General features: G+C 42.1%; 1 protein-coding gene across 5 annotated transcripts in view; it reads right to left on the bottom strand.

Annotated features, from left to right (window-relative positions):
• The window catches only part of PAG1 (phosphoprotein membrane anchor with glycosphingolipid microdomains 1), a 191,241-nt gene that overhangs the window by 23,890 nt on the left and 147,635 nt on the right, over positions 1-19,716 (bottom strand). For all 5 annotated transcript variants that reach the window (XR_006278747.1, XM_043507679.1, XM_038392916.2 and 2 more), the window contains 3 exons: positions 5,830-5,881; positions 3,707-3,803; positions 370-971 (listed from right to left, as the gene is read on the bottom strand). Coding sequence is in view for 4 of the 5 variants with exons in the window: in XM_043507679.1 (XP_043363614.1) it covers positions 370-971; positions 3,707-3,803; positions 5,830-5,881 (751 nt within the window). In the remaining variant the exon portion in view is untranslated. The remainder of the gene's footprint in view (positions 1-369; positions 972-3,706; positions 3,804-5,829; positions 5,882-19,716) is intronic.

Below are 19,716 nucleotides of genomic sequence, written 5' to 3'. Positions count from 1 at the left end.
AAATGAATAGGATGCCAGTGCAGCCTTTAGAGAACTAGTGTGATAGCTTCTATACATCTAACATCCCTGAGGAAGCAGGCGAAAGCAGTTTGTACTACCTGCAATTTCTGAGTAGCCTTTAAGAGTGGCCCCAAGTAAAGCACACTGCTGGAATCCAATCTGGAGGTCAGGATGGTATAGATAACTGTCCTCACCAGAGAGACTGGAGTGTATGCTTCACATTTCCACTATTTCACAGTAATGCATGACCTTCATTTAAATATGTTTTTTAAAATAAAGGACAATTTTTAAACTTTCAGCTCTATGATTACCATCTATGTACATAGGGTCTTTTTTCTGTCATTATACAATTGTCAGTATAGGGTTTACCTTATCAGGTTCACCAGCCCCCTCAGTAACCTCTTCTTCCTCCTCTGCTCCCTTTTCCTGAACGTTCTCGTTTTCATCAAGAAATTTCATAGGTACAGGAGGTGGAGCCTCATCTTCCATGTCTGGAGTGTTGCCAAGAGGACTCTCTGAATTAGTACTTCGCCGACTTTTTTTATTTCGGTCAACAGAGGCATATTCTGCTGATTCAGTCCTGCACTCAGGAATCTGATCTAGACCTTCAGCAACTGTCAGTGTACACTTTGGTTTGCTGCCACAGCTTCTCTCAGTGTTGGCTGCTACTCCTACTTCCTTAATTTCCTTCACAGTTTCATACAAGCAGTCCTCAACTATGTTTTCTTGAGAGGAGCTATCTTTCAAGACCTCATAAGGCCCTTCCATTCCAAGACCCTGATCATTTTCGATATTTCTTGGGGAGAGGATGGTTTCCATGGCATCGTTAGGAGGAATTCTGGGTAGCTCCCTGCTCTGGTGACATTTTATCGACTTTCCCAGAGAGTCCTGATGGTCTAACAGATCAGAAACAGAAGTTTTTACTTCTTCATAAGGCTGGATGCAGGCAGTTGTGCTGTCTTCTGAGAGAACTACAAAAAATAAAACAGAATAATTTACCAACTCTCCCTGACAACAGGAAGGTTAGATTAAATAAATTTACGACCTACTTTGTTTCTGCATTACTATTTGCTATTTACAGTGAGAAAAGATAACTTGGAATTCTCTGGCATTCACAGTATTCTCAGGTTTTAAATAAAAAGACATTGCTGTACTTACCAGATAAGATAGTTTAGTTTCGCAGCATATTATTTATGCAATGAATCTTAAAACATTTTACACAGTAGCAATGCTCATAGTGAGCCCAGGGAATGGGCGAGTAGATGCAACATATGTAATGTTCTCAAAAATGGCTGGTATCCATTTTTGCATATTAGAGACTGCTGGGGTTAAGAGTGAGGATGTTGGTGAGGATCCTGGACTCAGCTACTATTCTTTTTGAAAAGTCCTGTTGGATATTTGATTTCTGTTCGCTCATTTCTCTGACACAAATAGAAAGGCCCTCACTTGAACAGAATGGCCTAATTCTGACCTGACCCACTCCTTGTGCAATGCTACTGAAGTCAGCTGGGTTGCAGAGCACATTCATTACTCCACAAGCTCCTTATTGAAGTACTTTTCTTAATATTGTAATGCATAATATGAACTGACAACCTTTAGTCCTACAAATGAGGGATTTCTAGTAACTCAGTCACAAATAAGGTAGTCCATCTTAGATTTGCTGGGGGGAGGGAGGAGGGAGAAAAGAAAAAAAGGGCAAGCTGTTTTATTAAGCAGAACATGTCATGTTCTCAGATGCGGGTTACAATAAGTTGTTATTTTCAAAGATAACACTCCTGGAATGGATTTTACAGATCTCATTATCTGGTTGTGCACATGTGGGTATGCATTGCAGTTTACTGGAGTTGGCTGTATACACTATATATCCATACAAACACTTTCCAGATTTTATCGTGTGCTTTTATAAGGGACATCTATATGAAAATAATTTCTCTGTGAAGTTATTTTACTTGCTAGCTTCTAGTAACACTTCACACTGACAAAAGCTTAAAAAAAGGAGAGAGAGAAAGTGGTATTTTCCTCCATTTTTCCAGTCTAATGTGTGAATTTGACCCGACTTTGTGTGTAATCAGTGTCACTGATTTTGCTGGTTATCAGCTCTACTTTCTTTGCCATGCACAAGTATGATGACCGCTTTCACACCCTGCTCTGGGCGTACACTTTTGCCCCAGCCCAACAGGAGGATGTTTACCAGTAACACAGCAATATAATTGAGGATGTTTCTGAGTTTCAGGCTGTGAGTGATGGTGTCAGGAAGTCTCCTTTCCCTCCTGAGATCCCTGAACAAACCTAGGGAACAACAGGAATTGGGTAAAGGGCAGAAGCAGAACCTCCTTCTCCTTCAACTCAAGCCCTATGCAGGGGCCAATGGGAATCTGGTAGGGTGTTTTTCACTCCCAGGATGCAGCTCCTGGGCAGCACCAGGAACCAGGCAAGGACTGGGAAATGGGGTGGGGCAGTTTGGAAGTTTGAAATCTCATCCCTATGCTGCTGTTGCCAAGGCCATTGAAAGTGAAGAGGCTGGGTAGGTAGCAAGTGTGCACAGAGAGTGGAGGCAGGGGGAGGAAAAAGGGACAAACCTGAATACATTAAGCAGTGCTGCTCTCAGGCCTGAAACTGACCATACTCCCTTGCTGAAAAGATCCACACAAACATCAGGGTGGCAGCAGACAGAGCCATCAAAGACATCACAAATAACAAAACAAATCTGTCCGTGCTATTTAAAGGGTAACTTATACCTAAACTGTGAAGTTTGTGATAGTTTAAAAAACTGAAGTAGACAGTATTCCTTTTAAGTAGCTGGTTCCGTCAGTTGCATGCACTTTCCAATGGAAGCTTTTGTAAATACTCCCCTTCTGGCTTTGCTGGGCCTACTCAGTGTATTGAGTCACTCTGTGAGGTAAATACACCTAAATGTGAAACATCAACCAATATGAGGGAATGGGAATCAGCCATAAGAAATGTTAGGTTTCAAAATTCCTTTTGTTAATTGTTTTTTGAGTGCTAAAGGTTTAACGGATTAGTTTACAGCCTCACAGTGCGATTAGGGGTTTAGCTGTAAACTACGGAATGCAGCCCAGTGTGTCAGTGGTTAACCTAGAGAGAAAAAAACAGTTGGCCCCTGGGAGCTCTGTATTGAGAGCATGTTTATTTTTAGTTTCAACTGAGTATAATATTTTCTGGTGTTACATGAGTGTGAATCATTCTGAGTGTTCAGCAAAGCAAGAGGAATTAAAAAAAAGCTTATTCATGTTTCAGTTTTCTAAAATATAAAAATATGTTCAAGTGAACAAGAAAGTTGTTTTGTTTTTTTCCAAACCACTGACTGGATAGTGTGTTCAAATGACTCTGGTAACAGGACAGCTTTGTACATTGTCATTATTTATAATTTCTTTTCCCATCCTGCCCAAAATGTGCCTTTGTGCTGCTGAAATCTAAAAGGGATAATTCCTGCCCTAAAGAGTTTACAGCTGAAAGTGCTGATTTTGCAAACATTTACACATGTGCTTAGCTTTACTCATGTGAATAGTTCTATTAAAGTAAATGACATTACTCACATGCATAAAGGTAAGCATGTGGATATTTGCAGGATGGGATTAAGAGACTGCACAAAGTGAAGCAGATATAAAGGATGCTATACAAAAGAAACTAATTAGAGAGTATGGTATTTCTTTCCCTATCCTTTTCAAAGTACTGCAGTACTTACCATCCCCATTACTTAGTCCCCCATTCTGGTCACTGCTGACAAGAGGATCTATAGCCAGACTTGTGATGGAATGGCTGAACATCTCCTTATCTGAAGGCTGGAAAACAAAATCTGAAGGATTACCTACCATTTAAGTAGAGCAAGAGATAAACTATATTGCAAAATAATACTGTGAATGTAGTCCAGTTAATTTGAAACTGGACACAAATCTGTTTATACTAATACATATATTGCTACTGCATACACATACTATGGATTTGATTCTGATCTCACACTGCTCTGTATCAGGTATAAAACTGGTGTAAGATTAGAATCAGGTTTTATATATTAAAGTCTTTGTGCATATGTTATATTAAATCACTAACTGCTTCTAATTATATTGTGAAGTTCAGCCAAGAATAAAGCAGATATAACTCCCATGGAAATCTCTATTCCAAACTCACAGGTAATGTTCTGTAGTATAAATTGGTCAAAAAACAGAGGTTAGTGGGTGTGCAAAGCAGGTGCAATTTACATACTGAGTGAGGAAAAAGTGGAAGTCATGGGGATTAGGGTAGCAGGAAAAGCTACTAATGGGAAGGTGTAGAGAAAATAGCCCACCAAACTGCCATTCTTCTTGGCTGCTTTTGCTACTGTGTGGACAGTGTGTAAATTACACTTATTTTGCACACAGACTGACAAATTCCCACAAGTTATACTATTGTACTTTGCCATATACAGGATACAACTGTACTCTAAGATATCATGTGCAAATCAGGAGTAAGTCCACTGCACTCAATGGAGCTAGTCTGCGTAAATGAAATCAGAAACTGTTGCCCAGTGAAAAGTCAACATTTACCTACAGTTACCACACAGAGGTATCTTATCTACCACAATATTAGAATACAAAATGACTGCAGTTTCTTTGATATTCCTGTGTGATAATTTTGAGTAAAGGTTGACTTTTTAATGGTGACCACTACACACACTTTTTTCTGACCAATTTATGTTCAGCCTGAAAATAGCATTGTTATTTATGTCATCACTGCAAAAGTTGAATTAAGTCTGACTTAAGTCCATAAAATAAAAATTCAAAAGTAAGCATTAAATGTTGGGACATCACCTTGTCCTTTACTATGCTGGACGTGCTAAAATCTCAGGACACTGCCTGATATCGCAGATGCTGCCTGATCCCTGTGCACCCAACTGAACTCTCTGGAGCTGGGACTCACTACATCCCAGTGCTTCTTTCCTTGCATGCAGTCCCCCAGCAAAGTGCAGCCCAGAGAGCAGTACCATGCCGCTGTGGCATCCGGGCTGCAGCCCCTTTCCCTGCTACTGCTCTGCCCATGGCCTCCCCTCCCAGCTTGCAGCCTCTTACCTCCTGAGTGGTCCCTGTGCGCAGGCAGATTTGCTGGGCTGCAGTCCCCCACTCCACGACTACCCCGGCCTACAGCCTGCCTTCCAAGCCCTTACGTCCTATATGGTCGCCTTGTGCAAGCAGGTTTGTTGGGCTGCAAGTCCCAGAAGGAAGTGCTGGATGTGCCGAGCACCAGCCGCAAGCAGGTTTGCGGAGCTGCAGCCAGAGAAGACACAACCCAGCACTTCCTTCCCTGGCTGTAGCCTCACAAACCTGCCTGCAGGGGGTGCTCAGCATATCCAGCACTTCCTTCTGGGACCTGCAGCCCAACAAACCTGCTTGCACAAGGCGACCATATAGGACGTAAGGGCTTGGAAGGGAGGCTGTAGGCTGGGGCCGTCGTGGAGTGGGGGACTGCAGCCCAGCAAATCTGCCTGCACACAGATTCCTTCTGGGGATGCAAGTGGCGCCTTTCTTCCAAAAAAAGTTGCTAATAAGTGGCATGCCGCTGTAATATCAGAATCCCATCAACTCTGATGTTAATGGGATGAGATTGGTTCCCAGCAATATGTTGCCATTAACTGGAAGTTGCTAATATCAGGATTGCTATTAAGTGGAATTAATTGTACCCACCTCACAAATCCTCCCATTAACTCCCCTAAACCCATAGGTTTATTTCTGTCTTCTCACCTGCAATATTTTATTTTGTATTCCCAGGCTCGGGAAAAGGGCTGATTACAAAGCATTAGAAAGACACAAGCTGTAATAAATAAATAATATTTACCACATTCATCAGATTTTCATGGTCCTCATTCTGATGTTTTGGCCTCTTTTCCCTTAAATTAAAAAATGTAAAATTATGCTGAGAACATCCAGTAAACCTCTAGTAAAATGAATGTTCTGATAGTGATCACTATTGACCATATTGCTGTACTTTTATTCTTCAGACTAAAACATGGATTCTTAACCTGGGAGATGCCACGATTTAGAGAGGGGCAGCAAACAGGTTCAGACAGTCTCATCAAAACGTTTTCCTGTTCTAACATCCATTCACTGAATGGAGAAGTTTGTGAACTATCACATTAAAATATCAATTTAACCCTTCTTTTTGTCACTTTCTGAAATTCTCATGTACGTATTTTCTGTGACAGATTTTGTAATCTGTGAAGCTGTCTCTTTAAATGGCCAAGGCAACACCTTTTAAGGAACTCTACAGTCTGAGGAATTAGAAGAGGCTTTTTAAAGGTCCTATGGGCCACATAAGTCCCACTAACAGCACAGTTTATGATTCCTTAAAAAAAATCTACAAGTTGATAAAGAGTGGGCACTTTAAAAAGCAAAACACTTAAAGTGTAATGTGTAGCACCAGGTGGCATGTACTTCATTATACAATGAATGTGTTTCAGATAGGCTTTATAATCTACAGATCCTTAGAAGGGATTAACTATGTCCTCAACAGCCCCTTTCTGAAACAGATTACTTATTCTGAAACACAGCTATAAAGCTGACAGATAGAGACTTCTAATCTGGAAGAAAAGAGGAGTAAAAAGTGCAGAGGGGAGGGGAAGCACAGGGTGGTGAGGTGGGAGACTAATGATGTTGCCTACCCCAAATACTTGGAGACATATGGCATTTTCCACAAAAGAAATCTGCCTACATCTTTAAACTTCTACTTAACTGTGAAACAAGTAATTACACCAATTAAATCCACAGCAATGTCCATGCCATGCAGAATGTGATTCATGTTTACAAATCCTTCGTTCCCCCAAAGCTTTATTGACAAAGCATTTTAAGCATGGCAGATTTTACTCTTTTTTTAAGTCATCAAATATTCCATCAACAATTTTCAAAAAGTGTGCTATGAATAAATTATATATACTTTGTAAACAACCCGCCGCACAAAATAACTTGTAATAAATGATACTGCATGCAGATTAGCAACATGCTGAATTACTGAAGAACATCACTAGATAACTTCTAACAATGAATTTGCATAACTTGTTAGAAATATCCAACAGATTGATTCTCATAAAAGCTTTCTGCTCCTTCCTGTTTCTGGCACTGTCTCGGGGACTCAAGCATTATTAGATACAATATAGAGCAATAATATTTGATTAAGATTAATCTTTGAACTTTGATTAAGAATAAGAGGATTTTTAACTTATATCTGTATACAGGCAGTTGTGACAAATGTGGGAGTGCACATGAGATTATGTAGTAAAGAATGAGATTAGATGGGTATCCCTTTTAAGCGTAGAATCAACTTACACATGCTTTTTAGGAAACCAAGTGTTAGAATATAGATATTCAGGCCTGTCTGTAAAGGCCTATACTCTAAGAATTTAAGTATATGTTTGTCATTTAGCTAGTTATAGAAGTATAAAAGAAAGAAATCTGTGTAAGGGCCTTCTCTCACTGTGACAGTCTGTGGCCCTGTTCTTAGGCTAATGCCTTTGGCTAAGCAGCAGAGGCAGCCATAAACTGGGAAGCGATCGGTCACATCCTCACATTCCAAACTAGTCATACTGAAATAAGGCAATCTGGGGCTGTTAAAAAGGTGATCTGATCTATCACCTCCAGATAAGAGAAGAGTGTAAAAGATGTAAAAGGAAATTTAGTTTGATAGTTTTCTGTTTGGTAAGAACTCACTTATCAATAGACACAGCTGGGAAACCCTTATGTCTTTATAGATGTAGTTGTGAAATCCTCACTTCTGTATTGTTTTGTTATTATACTTGCCCCTTTACTATTGTTTATTTGCATGGTCTCTGTCTGATTCTGTGATTGTCTCTGTCTGCTGTATAATTAATTTTGGTGGGTGTAAACTAATTAAGGTGGTGGGATATAATTGGTTAGCTGGTCATGCTATAATATGTTAGGATTGGTTAGTTAAATTTTAGTAGAATGATTGGTTAAGGTATAAACTATTTAAATTAGGGGCAAACGGGAAGTAAATTGGGATTTGAAAATAAGAAAAAAGGAACTTGGATTTAAGCTTGGGTGGAAGTTTACCCCAATAAACACTGAATTGTTTGCACCTTCAGACTTCGGGTATTGTTGCTATCTGTTCATACGAGAAGGAGCAGGGAAGTGGGAGAGTGAAGGAATAAGCTCTCTAACACCAAGAAGCTCCTGGGCCCAGCCTGGTCCCAACTTGTCTTCCAGAGAGTGCCTCAGTCTGTTTTTCCTTTTCAGGGAAGTTAGGCTGTGTGACATTATTGACATGAACTGGGACAGTATAAATCACTGTTGCAACCAAGGTTACACCAAATCTTGTACAAAGGAGATCAAGTAATGTGTCTACGGAAAGGTTGTAATTTGCTGGTTATAATTATGTTGTCTGTATGTATGTATCATTTTTGTATTTGAAGTTATTAATATTGGCTATGTACTTGTACCTCAAAGTATTTGATTCTAAGTAGTATCAGTGAAGCATTTGGTCAGCTTTTTGAGAAAGGACTATTCTGAGTAAGTGCCCCGTCAAGAAACACTTAACTGACAATGGACCTTGGGAGACTCCAATCTATATCTGAGGAGCCTTCCTGGGAACGTTCAAGGTAGCATCTGAGCAATGGCTGCCACCTGCAAACTGAGTCATGCACAGACATGTGACTTGACCATGTGACTCCAAACTCCATCTTGCTGCTGTGATTTTCCACAGGAAGAAGAAAGGGGTCCTTCCACATGGCAGAGGATATAAAAGGCCCTGAAAACCCCTCCATTTTGTCTTCAATATTGCTTCTCACTTGTTGAGGAACTGTGCTTGAAACTGATGGTCTGAACAAAAGGACTGAACGACCCATCCAAGCTGGGATGTTTGCATTCCAGAGACATGATTGGTTTAAATCAACAGTAATCCCATCAAGCCTGAAACAAGCCTGAACTAAGAATTTTGCAATTGTTGTATGTATTTGATTCCATGTAACCAATTTTAACTCTCATCTATATTTCTTTCTTTCTATGAATAAACCTTTAGATTTTAGATTCTAAATAATTGGCAACAGTGTGATTTGTGGGCAAGATCTGAATGGTATATTGACCTGGGTCTGGAGCTTGGCACTTTGGGATCGTGAGAACCCTTTTTCTTTTACTGGGGTATTGGTTTTCATAACCATTCATCCCCATACGGAGCGGTGCTGGTGGTGATACTGGGAAACTGAAGTGTCTGAGGGAATTGCTTGTATGACTTGTGGTTAGCCAGTGGGGTAAAACCGAAGTCTTCTCTGTTTGGCTGGTTTGGCATGCCTTAGTAGTGAAGAACCCCAGCCTTGGGCTATGACTGCCCTGCTCTAAGCAATTTGTCCTGAATTGATACTCTCAGTAGTGTCCAGCCAAAGACCGCTTTGTTACAGGCTCTCTCAAAAAAAACCCCACCCTCCATATGAGTTTCTGGGATTCTGGCCCCCCAATTACGATATTGCCAAGTAGTCTTTTTACAGAACCCAGATGTGAAGTCTTCCTTTTGCCTCAGCCTGGTTTCTCGCAGTGATTCAGGCAGGATTCTAAGAAAATAACCTATTTAGTCTTAATGACTTGCAATCACTGGTCTGAGAGGAGTATGCTGAAACTGTCTGTTTCTCCTGACATTCCCATAACCCACAACATAAGCCACATTTTGGGGTACACATCAACATTCCTTGTTGAGCATTTCCACATTCTTTACATCAGTAAAGAAAAATGACACATAATTTCTGTAATTTTCATAATTTTAATGTATAATTTTTGAAATTTGTTCAAAACCTTTTTACTCTTTATTGTTCATATAAAGAGATACACCTCAATCCACTTATTAGACATCCATTTTGGGTCAGATGCAGGTTGCACACCTCAGGCAACCATAGCTCTATTTTCAGCTGTAAATATTATGGACGTATTTCTGCTCTCATTTAAAATGAGAATCTAGGTGAACTCCAGTGACATTTATGAAATTACTCTGGATTTACACTAGTATAAATAAAACAAAATTTAGATTTAAGTTTTTCTGCTCAAAACTTAATCCACCATTGTTAGAATTTTTTCAGAAAAGTCCTCTGGATTTTAAGGAGTAAATCTTTAAAGCCCTACACTGCACCTCACTTAGCTGCATAATCCATTAAACCAATGAAAGTCATCATCACTTTATCAGTGGGGCTGATTTTACATGTTTTGGAAAGGGCTTGAAATTCTCCTTTGAAAACCAAAGTATTTCTATTCAGAGAAGCTGCTGGTCGTGGTGGAACGAGGCTCTCTAATAACAAAGGAAATCTTAAGAGTAGTGTGGCAAATCAAAGCTTTGCTTAGTACCATGCTTGCTTGAAATCTGAAGGTTTGATCCTTGTTCTTAACTTCAGGGGCTGCAGGATCAGCCCCTAAGTCTCCAAAGAGGGAGGAGAAAAAGGTGAAACTTGTAGGAATATCAGTGTAATACTTTGCTTACTGCTTCGTCTGTCTCCCATATGCTTCTGCCCAGTTCAACCCACTGGATAACAGTGTGGGGAAATGTTCATCTCCTGCTTCTCTCCAAGATTCTCTGCTCTGCCTGAAAACCTGGGCAGATTAGTGATCCGAGCACTGAACACTGGGAGCAGAATACCATTCACTCTCTCTTCTGCCCTGGGCTCCCTGGTCTGTGCTGGCATTTCAGGCAGAGGAGGGAGTCTCAGATGCAGTGTGGGGAAAAAAGGAGGTTGTTGGTGTGCAGAGCTCCTACACATCACCAGCAGGTAGGCTGTAGAAGAGAAAGACACACCCTGTATGTGGGGAAGGTTTTACAGGGTTTTTCCTTGAGAGGGCCTAGGAGCAATTTACTGAATCTACCCTGCAAAATGTATAGAATAACTTAGTCCAACAACTGTTAACACAAGACTTGAAAAGTGTGGGGGGGTCTGAAGCCCTCATCAGCCCCTGTTCAGTGCTAAGAATTTGAGAAATCAAAACAATTCCCACACTCACTATTCGTGTATACCCTATGAAGTGCCCCCTCTGCTGGTTCTGAAGTAGAAGTTAATATATTTGCTGGAGCTGTTGTCAGTCAATGATGCCAGTACCAAAAAGAAACGATTCAAATCAGACTGAAGGACTGACTTCATCGAACACAATTTACCTAAGCTTAAATCTTTTCTCTGTTGCATTGTACTGTAATCAATACTGTAAACAAACATCTATTATTGAAAAGAATCTACAAAGTCTGGACAGATCTAATTGACCCACTAGCTGGGAAGAGAGGGAGAATGTTTGGACCATAACCTGCAGAACACAGCAAACCCCTTTTCTCACTTCACAAGTCATGGATACTATAGCACTGGGCTGTGACCGTAAGTGTCCTTTGAAGTTTCAGGTTGTAGTATGTGGATGAGCACCTTATTGACATGCTGGCGCCTGCGAGGGGGTCCATTGCAGAGGAAAGGAAGTACAAGATCTGTTCAGTATACGATACAGGTTGCCTTTCTTTGCAAGAGAATTCAGAGTTTAGGACTTTACTCCAAAACCACAGCGATCTTAACCTCAAAGACTCATAGACTTTGAGGCAAAAAGGGACCATCGTGATCATCGAATCTGACCTGCACACTGCAGGCCACAGAACCTCACTCACCCACTCCTGTAATAGAGCCATAACCTCTGCCTGAGTTACTGAACTCCTCAAATCATGATTTAAAGACTTCAAGTTACAGAGAATTCACCATTTACACTAGTTTAAACCTGCAGGTGACCTGTGCCCCATGCTGCAGAGGAAGGCGACCTTCCCCTACCCACCGCCCCAGGATCTCTGCCAATCTGACCAGGGGGAAAAATCCTTGCTGACCCCAAATTTGGCTGTCAGTTGGACCCTAAGCACGTCAGCATGACACCTGGGAAAGAATCATAGAATCATAGAATCATAGAATATCAGGGTTGGAAGGGACCCCAGAAGGTCATCTAGTCCAACCCCCTGCTCAAAGCAGGACCAAGTCCCAGTTAAATCATCCTAGCCAGGGCTTTGTCAAGCCTGACCTTAAAAACCTCTAAGGAAGGAGATTCTACCACCTCCCTAGGTAACGCATTCCAGTGTTTCACCACCCTCTTAGTGAAAAAGTTTTTCCTAATATCCAATCTAAACCTCCCCCATTGCAACTTGAGACCATTACTCCTCGTTCTGTCATCTGCTACCATTGAGAACAGTCTAGAGCCATCCTCTTTGAAACCCCCTTTCAGGTAGTTGAAAGCAGCTATCAAATCCCCCCTCATTCTTCTCTTCTGCAGACTAAACAATCCCAGCTCCCTCAGCCTCTCCTCATAAGTCATGTGCTCTAGACCCCTAATCATTTTTGTTGCCCTTCGCTGTACTCTTTCCAATTTATCCACATCCTTCTTGTAGTGTGGGGCCCAAAACTGGACACAGTACTCCAGATGAGGCCTCACCAGTGTCGAATAGAGGGGAACGATCACGTCCCTCGATCTGCTCGCTATGCCCCTACTTATACATCCCAAAATGCCATTGGCCTTCTTGGCAACAAGGGCACACTGCTGACTCATATCCAGCTTCTCGTCCACTGTCACCCCTAGGTCCTTTTCCGCAGAACTGCTGCCGAGCCATTCGGTCCCTAGTCTGTAGCGGTGCATTGGATTCTTCCATCCTAAGTGCAGGACCCTGCACTTATCCTTATTGAACCTCATTAGATTTCTTTTGGCCCAATCTTCCAATTTGTCTAGGTCCTTCTGTATCCTATCCCTCCCCTCCAGCGTATCTACCACTCCTCCCAGTTTAGTATCATCCGCAAATTTGCTGAGAGTGCAATCCACACCATCCTCCAGATCATTTATGAAGATATTGAACAAAACGGGCCCCAGGACCGACCCCTGGAATACTCTGAAGTAACTCAGAGCTCTCCCCATCTAGTGTCCCACCTCTGGCTGCTGGGGATATTTGCTCCTGGCAGTCGCAGATATGAGTAGGCAATGTTTATCAGACCATTCCTTCCACAAATTTATCAAGCTCAGTCTTGAAGCCAATTAGGTTGTTTGCTCCATTGTTCTCCTTGGAAGGCTTTTCCAGAACTTCACTCCTCTGATAGTTAGAAGTAGGGGTGTCAAGCAATTAAAAAAATTAATTGCGATTAATCGTGCTGTTAAACAATAATAGAATACCATTTATTTAAATATTTTTGGACGTTTTCTACATTTTTCAAATATATTGATTTCAATTACAACACAGAATACAAAATGTACAGTGTTCACTTTATATTTATTTTTGATTACAAGTACTTGCACTGTCAAAACCAAAAGAAATAGTATTTTTTAATTCACCTAATACAAATACTATAGTGCAGTGGTTCCCAAACTTGTTCTTCCCTTTGTGCAGGGAAAGCCCCTGGCAGGCCGGGCCGGTTTGTTTACCTGCCACGTCCGCAGGTTCGGCCGATCGCGGTTCCCACTGGCTGCGGTTCGCTGCTCCAGGCCAATGGGAGCTGCTGGAAGCAGCGGCCAGTATGTCCCTCGGCCTGCGCCACTTCCAGCAGCTCCCATTGACCTGGAGCAGCGAACCGCAGCCAGTGGGAACCGTGATCGGCCAAACCTGAGGAAATGGCAGGTAAACAAACCGGCCCGGCCCGCCAGGGGCTTTCCTTGCACAAGTGGCGGAACAAGATTGCTACAGTGCAATCTCTTTATCATGAAAGTTGAACTTAGAAATGTAGAATTATGTACAAAAAAAAATGCATTGAAAAATAAAACAATGTACAATTTTAGAGCCTGCAAGTCAACTCAGTTTTACTGCTTGTTCAGGCAATTGCAAAGACAAACAAGTTTGTTTACATTTGCAGGACATAATGCCGCATGCTTCTAATTTAGTGTCACCTGAAAGTGAGAACAAGTGTTCTCATGGCACTGTTGTAGCCAGCGTCGCAAGATATTTACATGCCAGATGCGCTAAAGATTCATATGTCCCTTCATTCTCCAACCACCATTGCAGGGGACATGCGTCCATGCTGATGACGGATTCTACTCAATAACAATCCAAAGCAGCTTTCTTTTTTGGCGGTTTGGGTTCTGTAGTTTCCATATCAGAGTGTAAAAAGAAAAGGAGTACTTGTGGCACCTTAGAGACTAACAAATTTATTTGAGCATAAGCTTTTGTGAGCTACAGCTCACTTCATCGGATGCATTTGGTGGAAAATACAGTGGGGAGATTTATACACACACACAGAGAACATGAAACAATGGGTTTTATCATACACACTGTAAGGAGAGTGATCCACTTAAGATGAGCCATCACCAGCAGCAGGGGGGGAAGGAGGAAAACCTTTCATGGTGACAAGCAAGGTAGGCTATTTCCAGCAGTTAACAAGAATATCTGAGGAACACTGGGGGGGAGAAATAACATGGGGAAATAGTTTTACTTTGTGTAATGACTCATCCATTCCCAGTCTCTATTCAAGCCTAAGTTAATTGTATCCAGTTTGCAAATTAATTCCAATTCAGCAGTCTCTCGTTGGAGTCTGTTTTTGAAGCTTTTTTGTTGAAGGATAGCCACCCTCAGGTCTATAATCGAGTGACCGGAGAGATTGAAGTGTTCTCCGACTGGTTTTTGAATGTTATAATTCTTGACGTCTGATTTGTGTGCATTTATTCTTTTACGTAGAGACTGTCCAGTTTGGCCAATGTACATGGCAGAGGGGCATTGCTGGCACATGATGGCATATATCACATTGGTAGATGCGCAGGTGAAGGAGCCTCTGATAGTGTGGCTGATGTGATTAGGCCCTATGATGGTGTCCCCTGAATAGATATGTGGACAGAGTTGGCAACGGGCTTTGTTGCAAGGATAGGTTCCTGGGTTAGTGGTTCTGTTGTGTGCTATGTGGTTGCTGGTGAGTATTTGCTTCAGGTTGGGGGGCTGTCTGTAAGCAAGGACTGGCCTGTCTCCCAAGATCTCTGAGAGTGATGGGTCATCCTTCAGGATAGGTTGTAGATCCTTGATGATGCGTTGGAGAGGTTTTAGTTGGGGGCTGAAGGTGATGGCTAATGGCGTTCTGTTATTTTTTTTTGTTGGGCCTGTCCTGTAGTAGGTGACTTCTGGGTACTCTTCTGGCTCTGTCAATCTGTTTCTTCACTTCAGCAGGTGGGTACTGTAGTTGTAAGAATGCATGATAGAGATCTTGTAGGTGTTTGTCTCTGTCTGAGGGGTTGGAGCAAATGCGGTTATATTGTAGAGCTTGGCTGTAGACAATGGATCGTGTGGTATGATTTGGATGAAAGCTAGAGGCATGTAGGTAGGAATAGCGGTCAGTAGATTTCTGATATAGGGTGGTGTTTATGTGACCATCGCGTATTAGCACCGTAGTGTCCAGGAAGTGGATCTCTTGTGTGGACTGGTCCAGGCTGAGGTTGATGGTGGGATGGAAATTGTTGAAATCCTGGTGGAATTCCTCAAGGGCTTCTTTTCCATGGGTCCAGATGATGAAGATGTCATCAATGTAGCGCAAGTAGAGTAGGGGCATTAGGGGACGAGAGCTGAGGAAGCGTTGTTCTAAGTCAGCCATAAAAATGTTGGCATACTGTGGGGCCATGCGGGTACCCATCGCAGTGCCGCTCCACACTATCAGAGGCTTGTTCACCTGCGCATCTACCAATGAGATCATAGAATCATAGAATATCAGGGTTGGAAGGGACCCCAGAAGGTCATCTAGTCCAACCCCCTGCTCAAAGCAGGACCAAGTCCCAGTTAAATCATCCTAGCCAGGGCTTTGTCAAGCCTGACCTTAAAAACCTCTAAGGAAGGAGATTCTACCACCTCCCTAGGTAACGCATTCCAGTGTTTCACCACCCTCTTAGTGAAAAAGTTTTTCCTAATATCCAATCTAAACCTCCCCCATTGCAACTTGAGACCATTACTCCTCGTTCTGTCATCTGCTACCATTGAGAACAGTCTAGAGCCATCCTCTTTGAAACCCCCTTTCAGGTAGTTGAAAGCAGCTATCAAATCCCCCCTCATTCTTCTCTTCTGCAGACTAAACAATCCCAGCTCCCTCAGCCTCTCCTCATAAGTCATGTGCTCTAGACCCCTAATCATTTTTGTTGCCCTTCGCTGTACTCTTTCCAATTTATCCACATCCTTCTTGTAGTGTGGGGCCCAAAACTGGACACAGTACTCCAGATGAGGCCTCACCAGTGTCGAATAGAGGGGAACGATCACGTCCCTCGATCTGCTCGCTATGCCCCTACTTATACATCCCAAAATGCCATTGGCCTTCTTGGCAACAAGGGCACACTGCTGACTCATATCCAGCTTCTCGTCCACTGTCACCCCTAGGTCCTTTTCCGCAGAACTGCTGCCGAGCCATTCGGTCCCTAGTCTGTAGCGGTGCATTGGATTCTTCCATCCTAAGTGCAGGACCCTGCACTTATCCTTATTGAACCTCATTAGATTTCTTTTGGCCCAATCTTCCAATTTGTCTAGGTCCTTCTGTATCCTATCCCTCCCCTCCAGCGTATCTACCACTCCTCCCAGTTTAGTATCATCCGCAAATTTGCTGAGAGTGCAATCCACACCATCCTCCAGATCATTTATGAAGATATTGAACAAAACGGGCCCCAGGACCGACCCCTGGGGCACTCCACTTGACACCGGCTGCCAACTAGACATGGAGCCATTGATCACTACCCGTTGAGCCCGACAATCTAGCCAGCTTTCTACCCACCTTATAGTGCATTCATCCAGCCCATACTTCCTTAACTTGCTGACAAGAATGCTGTGGGAGACCGTGTCAAAAGCTTTGCTAAAGTCAAGAAACAATACATCCACTGCTTTCCCTTCATCCACAGAACCAGTAATCTCATCATAAAAGGCGATTAGATTAGTCAGGCATGACCTTCCCTTGGTGAATCCATGCTGACTGTTCCTGATCACTTTCCTCTCCTCTAAGTGCTTCAGGATTGATTCTTTGAGGACCTGCTCCATGATTTTTCCAGGGACTGAGGTGAGGCTGACCGGCCTGTAGTTCCCAGGATCCTCCTTCTTCCCTTTTTTAAAGATGGGCACTACATTAGCCTTTTTCCAGTCATCCGGGACTTCCCCCGTTCGCCACGAGTTTTCAAAGATAATGGCCAAGGGCTCTGCAATCACAGCCGCCAATTCCCTCAGCACTCTCGGATGCAATTCGTCCGGCCCCATGGACTTGTGCACGTCCAGCTTTTCTAAATAGTCCCTAACCACCTCTATCTCTACAGAGGGCTGGCCATCTCTTCCCCATTTTGTGATGCCCAGCACAGCAGTCTGGGAGCTGACCTTGTTAGTGAAAACAGAGGCAAAAAAAGCATTGAGTACATTAGCTTTTTCCACATCCTCTGTCACTAGCTTGCCTCCCTCATTCAGTAAGGGGCCCACACTTTCCTTGGCTTTCTTCTTGTTGCCAACATACCTGAAGAAACCCTTCTTGTTACTCTTGACATCTCTTGCTAGCTGAAGCTCCAGGTGCGATTTGGCCCTCCTAATATCTTTCCTACATGCCCGAGCAATATTTTTATACTCTTCCCTGGTCATATGTCCAACCTTCCACTTCTTGTAAGCTTCTTTTTTATGTTTAAGATCCGCTAGGATTTCACCATTAAGCCAAGCTGGTCGCCTGCCATATTTACTATTCTTTCGACTCATCGGGATGGTTTGTCCCTGTAACCTCAACAGGGATTCCTTGAAATACAGCCAGCTCTCCTGGACTCCCTTCCCTTTCATGTTAGTCCCCCAGGGGATCCTGGCCATCTGTTCCCTGAGGGATATATGCCATCATGTGCCAGCAATGCCCCTCTGCCATGTACATTGGTCAAACTGGACAGTCTCTACGTAAAAGAATAAATGCACACAAATCAGATGTCAAGAATTATAACATTCAAAAACCAGTCGGAGAACACTTCAATCTCTCCGGTCACTCGATTACAGACCTGAGGGTGGCTATCCTTCAACAAAAAAACTTCAAAAACAGACTCCAACGAGAGACTGCTGAATTGGAATTAATTTGCAAACTGGATACAATTAACTTAGGCTTGAATAGAGACTGGGAATGGATGAGTCATTACACAAAGTAAAACTATTTCCCCATGGTATTTCTCCCCCCCACCCCACTCCCCACTGTTCCTCAGATATTCTTGTTAACTGCTGGAAATAGCCAACCTTGCTTGTCACCATGAAAGGTTTTCCTCCTTTCCCCCCCTGCTGGTGGTGATGGCTCATCTTAAGTGATCACTCTCCTTACAGTGTGTATGATAAAACCCATTGTTTCATGTTCTCTGTGTGTGTATATAAATCTCCCTACTGTATTTTCCACCAAATGCATCCGATGAAGTGAGCTGTAGCTCACGAAAGCTTATGCTCAAATAAATTTGTTAGTCTCTAAGATGCCACAAGTACTCCTTTTCTTTTTGCGAATACAGACTAACACGGCTGCTACTCTGAAACATATCAGAGTGTTGCTCTTTTAAAACTTCTGAGAGCATGCTCCAGATTTTGGAAGGCACTTCAGATTCTTAAACCTTGGGTTGAGTGCTATAGCTATCTTTAGAAATCTCACGTTGGTACCTCCTTTGTGTTTTGTCAAATCTGCAGTTAAAGTGTTCTTAAAATGAACAACATGTGCTGAGTCATCATCTGAGACTGCTATAACATTAAATATATGGCAGAATGTGGGTAAAACAGAGCAGGGGACATATAATTCTCCCCCCGGGAGTTCAATCACGAATTTAATTAACACTTTTTTTTAACGAGCATCATCAGCATGGAAGCATGTCCTCTGGAATGGTGGCTGAAGCATGAAGGGGCAAACGAATGTTGAGCCTATCTGGCACGTAAATACCTTGTAATACCAGCTACAAAAGTGCCATGCAAATGCCTGTTCTCACTTTCTGGTGACATTGTAAATAAGAAGAGGGAGCATTATCTCCTGTAAATGTAAACAAACCTCTTTGTCTTGGCGATTGGCTGAACGAGAAGTAGGACTGAGTGGACTTGTAGGCTCTGAAGTTGTACATTGTTTTGTTTTTGTGTGCGGTTATGTAACAAAAAAATTTCTACATTTGTAAGTTGCACTTTCACAACAGAGAGATTGCACTGCAGTACTTGTATGCGGTGAACTGAAAAATACTATTTCTTTTGTTTATAATTTTTACAGTGGAAATATTTAGAATCATAAATAATATACACTTTGATTTCAATTACAACGCAGTATACAATATATTTGAAAATGAAGAAAAACATCCAATATATTTGATAAATTTAAATTGGTATTCTATTGTTTAACAGTGTGATTAAAACAGAGATCAATCACGATTAATTTTTTAAATCATGATTAATTTTGTGAGTTAATGTGTGAGTTAACTGCACTTAATCGACAGCCTTAGTTAGAAGCCTTCATCAAATTTCAAGCTTGAACTTGTTGATGGTCAGTTTTTATCCATTTGTTCTTGTGTCCACACTGGCACTTAATTTAAATAATCCCTTTCCCTCCCTGGTATTTTCCCTCTTATGTATTTATAGACAGCAATCATATCTCCTCTCAGCCTGCATTTGGTTAGGCTAAACAAGCCAAGCTCCTTTAATCTCCTCTCATAAGGTAGGTTTTCCATTCCTCTGATCACCTCAGTAGCCTTTCTCTGCACCTGTTTCAGTTTGAATGAATCTTTCTTAAACATGTGAGACCAGAATTACACATGTTATTCCAGATGAGAT

The sequence above is a fragment of the Dermochelys coriacea genome, chromosome 2, assembly GCF_009764565.3.
Source record: "Dermochelys coriacea isolate rDerCor1 chromosome 2, rDerCor1.pri.v4, whole genome shotgun sequence".
Taxonomy (NCBI): domain Eukaryota; kingdom Metazoa; phylum Chordata; order Testudines; family Dermochelyidae; genus Dermochelys; species Dermochelys coriacea.
The sequence above is the reverse complement of the archived record's forward strand: the minus strand, read 5'-3'. Positions and strand labels throughout refer to the sequence as shown.